At 72.2% G+C, this 8,280-nt stretch overlaps 1 protein-coding gene across 1 annotated transcript; it reads right to left on the bottom strand.

Moving 5' to 3' along the window:
• Positions 1-4,706: 4,706 nt before the first annotated feature.
• Positions 4,707-7,196, bottom strand: TCF15 (transcription factor 15). The gene is made up of 2 exons (XM_086760709.1): positions 6,593-7,196; positions 4,707-5,153 (listed from the first exon to the last, which is right to left on the bottom strand). The coding sequence occupies exons 1-2, from the start codon at positions 7,067-7,069 to the stop codon at positions 5,079-5,081; spliced, it is 552 nt and encodes a 183-aa protein (XP_086616835.1). The 5' UTR covers positions 7,070-7,196; the 3' UTR covers positions 4,707-5,078.
• Positions 7,197-8,280: the final 1,084 nt, after the last annotated feature.

Here is an 8,280-nt window from a genome sequence, read left to right as displayed (position 1 = left end):
TGTGTCCCTCCCCGGCCCTGCCCGGCTGCACTGGCCCTCGGGGACGCTGGCCCCGCTCAGCAGCCGGCCCCGGGCCGGGCCGGAGCCCCGCGGGGCTGCTGGCCGTGGGGCAGGGCACGGGGCCAGCCCCGCTCTGATTACCCCCAGCGCTTTTTCCTTTTTCTTCCTTAACCTACCGAGTGCTAAATCCAAATATTACAACTTCCCCTCCGCGCCGCTGGTTACGCAGGCGGCCCCCGGCCGGGCATTGTCTTATTGTTTGCAGAGGGAAGCTCCAGCGGGAGATTAACCTGGTGTTCACCCCGCGCTGCGGCTTCACGCCCTGTCCCCACCGGCGGGTCCCGCGTCCCCAGGGACCGTGTCCGGCACGGGGTCCCGCTGGGGCGGGCGGCTCCGAGGGGTCCGGTGCGCGGGGGGGGGGATGCGGCAGGGCGGTGGCACCGGGGGTCCCTGGCAGCACGGGTGCCCGCCGGGCTCAGCGGCTGCAGGGCCACCGTCGGCCTCGGTGGGGTGGCGAGAGCTGGCGGTGTCCTGGGGGTCTCGAGCAGAGCCCTTGGCCCGGTCCTGCCCCAGGGACCCCGGCAGGGCGCTGGCGGGGTCGGAACGGGGGGCAGGGACTGCCTGGCACCCCAGCCCAGGGGCTGTCGCACTGAGCCCCAGTCTGCCCATCCCGCCCTGTCCCATCCTGTCCCATCCCGTCCCATTCCATCCCATCCCAATCCATCCCATCCCATCCCATCCCGTCCCATCCCATCCCGTCCCAATCCATCCCGTCCCAATCCATCCCATCCCAATCCATCGCATCCCATCCCATCCCATCCCGTCCCGTCCCGTCCCATCCCATCCCATCCCATCCCATCCCATTCCATCCCATCCTAGCCCGTCCAATCTCATCCCATCCTGTCCCGTCCCGTTCCATCCCATCCCAATCCATCCCAGTGTGCCCATCAACCTATGGTTCATGGTGCGTCCATCCCATTCCCAATGCTGGCTCCCCATCCCTCCCTGGTCCTTCCCCCCTGCCCTGCCCTGGGCAGCAGAGCCCCTGTCCCCCTGTCCCCCTGCCCCCCTGTTCCCTGTCCCCGTGTTTCCCTGTCCCCCTGTCCCCCTGCCCCCCTGTCCCCTGTCCCCCTGTCCCCATGTTCCCTGTCCCCCTGTCCCCATGTCTCCCTGTCCCGCCATCCCCACCCGCTGCCATTTAGACCTTGGGGGCTGCTTCCCAGTCCTTTGTCCCCAAGTCCGGCAGTGCCGGGGGATGCTGTGCCAATCGCTGCGGTCACTGCAACCGGGAGCGTTCCCCGGCTTTGCTCCGGCGCCGGTGCAGGACACGTCGGGGTCTTTGTCCTGAGCCCCCGTGCCGGGAGGAGCGCAGGGGGCCCGGCAGCACCCGAAGGTGTTGCCAAAGGACAAGGAGGGTTGAATCCCGGGGCCGAGACCTGCCTGGGTGCCCCACAGTCCCAGCTGGCTGCGCTGGCTGGGCGGCATCGGCTCGGGAATGGCCATGGGCTCGGGAACGGCCATGGGCTGGGGAATGGCCACGGGCTCAGGAACGGCCATGGGCTCGGGAATGGCTGCAGGCTTGGGAACGGCCACGGGCTCCGGAACGGCCACGGGCTCAGGAACGGCCACGGGCTTAGGAATGGCTGCAGGCTCAGGAATGGCTGCAGGCTCAGGAATGGCCACTGGCTCGGGAACAGCCACGGGCTCGGGAATGGCTGCAGGCTCGGGAATGGCCACGGGCTCAGGAACGGCCACAGGCTCAGGAATGGCCACGGGCTCAGGCTCGGACACAGCGTGACCGCTGCCCCATCCCGGGGCCGTGGGTCAGGGGGCCAGCACTGCCCACCGCCCGCACCCTCCGCCAGACCCCTCTGCCACTGCGGCTCCAGCCTCCCGCGCCCCCACGGGCCCCTTCCCGGGTCCCCACGAGGCCACGCGCCCCTTCTCAGCAGCCCTGCGCACAGCAGCGCTGGGGGCTGTGGGGCCCCGGCCCCCGTCGCTGGGGAGCGAGCCCCTGCCCGAGCCCCCCGCCCGCCTGCCCGGGGCTGCGGCGGCTCTGCCCGGCCAAACCCGGCCTCGGCCGTCCCGTCAGCGCGGGCTGAGCTGCGGCCGCGGGCGCAGCCCTGCTGCATTCCAGCCTCGCTGGCCCGGCAAGGTTACGCTGCGGAGAGGCTGAAATATTTGGGAGGGGAATGGAGAAGGGAAAGGGGGGAAAAAAAAAATATATCTATAAAAAGAAAGTTTAAAAACACAAGTTAAAGAAAAAAAATACCAGGCGCAGAGTGCAGCTGCGGTTCTGGTTCCAGTTCCCAGGTGATGTCAGGCCTGGAGCTCCTCCAGCCCCGGCCCCTCGGAGACGGCCTTGCTGGGTTCAGCACGGAGTGTTTTTCCTTCCTGAGGCTCGGGGACACCTTCCTGTCTCAGCGCGCGCGGCCAAGAGCCTTTCCGAGGGCGTCCGCGCGCGGGACGGGGACGGCGCGGGAGGGGAGCGCCAGCGGGGCGACGCGGGCGGCCGGCGGCACCCACGGGCGACCGGCGGCGGCTGCGGTGCTGGTCCCGCGCGGGGCGAAGGGGCGCCCGGCTCCCACCGCTCCCAGTCTCCGACGCCTCTGAGTCACCGTTTCCCTCTCGTGGTGCTGGGAGGGGCTGGAATGTACTGGGACCCGCGGGCTTGGCACCGGCACGTGCTGGGACCCGTGGGTTTGCCCCTGGGACGTGCTGGGACCCACAGTGCCAGTGCTGGGATGTGCTGGGTTCCACAGCCCACTGGGACATACTGGGTGCACGGCCCCAGCACTGGGATTTAACTGGGACCCATGGCTGTTACACTGGGGCTTACTGGGACCCTAGTCCCTGGCACTGGGACGTGCTGGGACCCAAGGCCCCACCCTTGGGACGTGCTGAGATCCAGAGCCTCAGCACTGGGATGTGCTGGAATCCACATCCCCAGCACTGGGGCATACTGGGTGCACAGCTCCTGCACTGGGACACACTGGGGCACGTGGCAGTTAGGTTGGCACTTGCTGGGGCCCCAGTCGCTGGCACTGGGACGCGCTGGGACACATGGCTCCAGCGCTGGGACATACTGGGATCTGCAGCCCCAGCGCTGGGACATACTGGGTGCACAGCTCCTGCACAGGGACTTACTGGGACTGATGGCCGTTACGTTGAGGCTTGCTGGGGCCTTAGTCACTGGTACTGGGACGTGCTGGGACATGCGTGCTCAGCCCTCAACACGCTGGGACCCACGACCCGGCAGCTGGGATGCACTGGGACCCACACACTCGGTGCCGGGACGTGCTGGCACCCACGCCCTCGGCACTGGGACGTGCTGGGACACGCTGGGACGCACGGCCTCGGCACTGGGACCCGCTGTGCCCCCGGCACTGGGACCACCAGCCCTCCCTGGCCCCCGGGCGCTGCGGAGCCGCCGCTTCAAGGGGCCGACCCCCTTTCATGTGCGGGTCGGGCTGTTTGCCGAGGGCGGCCCCCTCCCCGCCGCCCCTGCCCCCCAGTAAACGCGGGGCAGGGATTGGGTGTCCCGGGCCGTTTGGAGAATCGCACGGCTGTTTGCGGGGGCCTGGGACACATTAGCCACGCTGAGAACAAACCTCTCCCACCCACCCCGTCCCTGCCTGGGACCGGCTCTCGCAGCTGCGCCGCGCTGTCAGCTCCATAAATCAAAACCCGGGGGGAGCGAGCGGGGGGCAGGCTCGCCTCGGCCGAGCGGGGGGGCCAAAAGGTGCCGCTGGGCTACCAGCTGCGCCCCCCTCCCCGGGGGAGGCCCCCGCGGGACCCCCGGGACGTTCCTCCCGCTCCCTGATGCTGCGGGAAGTGGGGGCAGGTCTGGCCCCGCAGCCCTCGGGGGGCCGCCCCCCCGGCACAGCCGGCCACCGCGTCCGCAGCTGCCTCTGCTCGGTGGGACGCGCCGGCTCGTGGGAGCCGCGGCCCCCGGCACGGCACCTTTCCCAGGCTCGGCGCTCCCGCTGCCAGCCCGGCCCGACCCGCCCGAGCGGGGTCCCGGGGAGGGGGGGCCCAGCCTGGGAACCCCTCGTGTCCCTGCTTGACCCCGCGCCGGCGCTGCTGCCTGCAGCCTTGCCGTGCGCAGCCCGCGTGGCTGGCGCGGCGGCGGTGGCGGTCATGGCGGCGGTGGCCGTCACAGTGGCGATGGCGGTCATGGCGGCGGTGGCCAACACGGCAGTCACAGCGATGGTGGCCGTCGTGGCAGTGGGGACGCTCACGGCGCTGGTGGTAGCCGTGGTGTTCGTGGCAGTCGTGGTGACAGCGGCAGTTGCGACGGTGGTGGCGGCAGTCGGGGTGGTGACGGCGGTGGCGGCAGTGTCACGCAGGCAGAGGGGAAAAGCAGGGACGCCAACCCCAACCCGCCGGCCAGGCGCTTGCGGACGTGGCACGGCGCTGGCACGTCCCCACCCTGCGGCACGGCGCGGCACAGATCGCGTCGGGGCTCCCACGGCCCTCGCGGGGCCAGAGCCTGGGAACGTGGGGATGATGAGTGCCGGGGGTCTCGCCCCACGTGGATCCCACCGGGGCCCACAAGTTCACCCGTGGGGGAGCCGGGGCGGCCGCACTGGCTCCAGCGGCACGCAGCAGTGGCGGCCGCAGGGCTGGGGGGCCAGGGCCATTTCGGGGACCCCGTGTGCCCCCCACTTTGCCCCACGCCGGGGTGGCAGGCAGGCACCGGCCGATCAGAAAAATAAGGTTTATTTTCCAAGCGGCTGCACGTGCTCAACCAGCGCCCGCGGGGCTGCGACACCGTCCCCCCCCCGAGCGCCTCGACGCCGGCCGCACGCGGGCCCCTTCCAGTCCAGCCCCGGGGCGCGGGGACCCCCCTCCCCGGCCCTGCCCCGCGCGGGCAGCCTCGGCCACGGGAGCATCCTCGCGCCCCGCTGCCGGCTCCGGGGCCGGTGTCGCTGCCATCCTGGCCCGCGGCCCTGGGTTCGGCTGCGGCCCCCTTGGGTGGGCAGCTCCCTCCCTCCCCGCTCCGGTCTCTGGGGCTGGCGTGCGCGGGCTCCGGCCGGCTCTGCCGCTGTCTCAGGCGGGTGCTGCCGGACCCCGGCTCATCTCCGCGACACTCGCAGCGGGGTCACCCCCCGCACCTTCAGGCAGTTGCCCCCGAGGTCCCTCCGGCCGCCCTGCAGAGAGAGGAGGGGAGAGCTGCAGATGCTGGCGGGGCGTCCCGGGCCGGGGGCGTCCCGCTTGCGCCCACCGCTGCCCCACACCAGCTCCACGCGGGCGAGCTGCTCCGAAATGGCCAGGGTCCTGGTCCTGGGGCAGCTGTGGGGTGGCTGCTGTGGGAGGGGTCACCCATGGCCCTGTCGTCCTGGGGGGACACGGCCCCCGTGGCTGCTCAGTGCCACCGTTCTGTGACCCACGGGCAGGGCTGGACCCACGGCCCTGGGCAGACCCACGGCCCCCAGGCAGACCCACGGCCCCCAGGCAGACCCACAGACCTGCAGAGGATGAGGAGGCTCAGCCCCACCTCCCAGCACAACTTCGTCCCAGTACCGCCCAGTATAACCCAGCGCTGCTCAGCAGAGCCCTGCAAAACTCCCCACAACTCAGCCCAGCATGGCCCAGTTCCAGCCCAGCCCAACCCATTTCCAGCCTAGCACAGCCCAGTATGGCCCAGCATGGCCCATTTCCAGCCCAGCCACAGAGCCGGGTCCCAGCCCAGCCCCTGCCCTTGTCCCCAGCGCCCCGGCTGCCACAGGAGCCCCCCGGCCCCGCTGCCTCTGTGGGGTCCCCTGAGGGGTCTGCCAGCCCCTCGGCTCCGGCCCTGGGGAGCAGCCCAGGGACGCAGCTCGGACTGGGGCTGGGGGTGCCCCGGGGGGGCTGGGGGGCTGCTGAGCGTGGCCAGCGAGGGAGGGGACGGGAGCAGGGCGAGCAATTAAAAATGGAGCAGAGAAACTGAAAGAGCCACGGGAGGCTGGAGCGTGCGCCGTGGCTGTGCTGCTCGGGAGTCGCACGTGAGACAGCTTGGGGGTCTGCTGGGGACGGTGGTGGGTCCAGCAGCCCCCGCCCACGGTCCTGCCGAGGGATGGCCGGGAAGCTGCCAGCCCCTCACCCTGCGCACCCCATCCCGGGACAGGGGCACCCAGGACCCCAGCGGGGGTGGTGGGATGGGCTCACCACGCGAAAGGTGCCCCCCGGGGTCAGCCAGGGCGGGGATGGAGACAGGATGGGGTCAGCCGGGACCGGGTCAGGGACGGGGACAGGGACGGGGTCAGCCTGCAAGCCCTGAATTCCCGTCCCGGGGCGGCCAAGCGCCCCTGGCACTGGGGTGACTGCGTAACCCCCCGAGACCTCCCGGCCCGGACGGACGTGGGGGAGCAGCCCGGCCCTCTGACGCCAGCGGGAGCTGTGGGCGTGCGGCTACGAGCAGGATTTGGCCAGGAGCAGCCAAAACCTCCGGCGGGGGCTGGAGCCGCAGCCTGTGGCTCTCACGGGGGGGACGTGCCGACCCTCCCGCCCCGCTCGGTCCGGCCGGGGGCTGCTGCCCCCCATCCCGCGGGTCCGCGCCGACCCCTCCGCCCTGCTCGGCCGCCGCCCCCCGTCCCAGCGCCCCGCTCACCCCTTTGCGCTGGTTGCTGAGGCAGAAGGTGCAGATGCTGCGGGGCTGCTTGCCGTCCAGGCTGCCCTTGGCCCCGTAGATGGCACTGAAGCAGGGCTGCCCGTCCTCGCAGCCCTCGCCCAGCAGCAGCACGTTGGCCAGGTGGGAGATGTAGCTGGAGGCCAGGCGGAGGGTCTCGATCTTGGACAGCTTCCGGTCCACCGGCTCGGTGGGGATGAGGGTCCGCAGGGCGGTGAAGGCCGTGTTGACGCTCTGGGTCCGGTCCCGCTCCCGCGCGTTGGCCGCCTGCCTCTGCTTCACCATCACCATGGGCCCCGGCTTCCGCGGCAGCTTGCGGCGAGCCTCGGCGCCCTCGCAGCAGCCGAACGACTGGTCCGACGTGTCGCTCTCGCTCCGGTTCTCCTCGTCCTCCGAGAGGATGCTGAGGTCGGGGTAGAGCACGCGGGCGGCCACGGGACGCAGCATGGTGAAGGCCATGGCGGGGCACCCGCCCGCACCCCCGGCCCGTCTGGGGGGACCCCCCGGGCTGCGGGGAGCCGTCCCCCACCGACACGGCTGCGACGGCCGGCTCCGGACGCCTTCCCGCTGCTTCTCCGCTCCAGCGGCCGAGCGGGGCTGGGACGACCGGTCTGCGGGGGGGAATCGGGATTTATACGGCCGGGGAGGGGCTGGCGGCGGAGCCCACCCCCAGCCGGCCCCCCGAGCTGCCGGCCAGCGGCCAGCGTCCTCGCCCCGGCCCGCGGGAGCCAGCGCTGGCTCCGGCCGCCGGCCTGGCCCCGCTCCGGCACGCCGGCCTCGGCCGCGGGCACCTTGCGCCCCGGGCTGGGCTGCGGCTCGCCCCCGCGGTGGCACCGGACCCCGGCCGTGCGATGCCGCACGCGGTGCCAGCCCGCAGACTCTGTGTCCCCAGCCCGTGGGTGACACGTCCCCAGCCCCTGCCAGGCTGTCCCCGGCCCCGGGGTCCCGCACGGGGCGAACGCGGGAGCCGGGGTGGGCACGTACGCAGGAGTGGGGGGCACCGGTGCCGTCCCCAGGGCGTTCACGGGACGGGGTGCCGGTGCCCGCGCTGACACCCCGCCGTGCCCCGCTGGGACAATTTTGGTGCCCGGGAGGGTGCCCGGGGTGGGAGGGAGCGGTGAGGGCACGCAGCCCCTGCACCCCTCGCCCCTCCAGGGCCCGGCACCCCACCTGCCCACGGTGTGAGGGGATGGGGGGACACGGCCAGGGGCACGGGCAGCCGCGCCGGCGGCACTGCCAGGCAGCCGGGAGCGTTTCCTCCCACCTGGGAGGAAGGTGGGCGCCGGCAGTGGGAACCTGGAGTCTTTTCCTGCGCGGGGAGAGCTGAGCTGGGAGCAGTGGGAGCCACCAGCATCCCGGGGAGGGCTGGGGGGTGCCCGCGGGCGGCTCCCGCTCCTTCCTGGGCACCCGCTGCTGCTGGCAATGCCCATCCCTGCTCCCCCTCGCTGGGGAGGTCTGTGCCGTCCCGCTCTGCCTTCACCCCCCTGCCCCCAAGCCCGACACCCTGAGACCAGGGCAGCAGTGTGGCCGGCTGGGCCGAGAAGCCAGTGGCCCTCCTGCCTGCCTTGCTCCCCAGCCCGCGGCCGGGCGCAGATCAGCGGCTCTGGGCACGGCAGGGCAAGCAGCACGGGCAAGCGGAAGGCAGGACCTGGCTCCCGGCAGATGGTCCC

Source organism: Chlamydotis macqueenii, chromosome 16, assembly GCF_036417535.1.
Source record: "Chlamydotis macqueenii isolate bChlMac1 chromosome 16, bChlMac1.mat, whole genome shotgun sequence".
In the NCBI taxonomy this organism is placed as follows: Eukaryota; Metazoa; Chordata; class Aves; order Otidiformes; family Otididae; genus Chlamydotis; species Chlamydotis macqueenii.
This window is presented reverse-complemented; position numbering and strand designations above follow the sequence as displayed.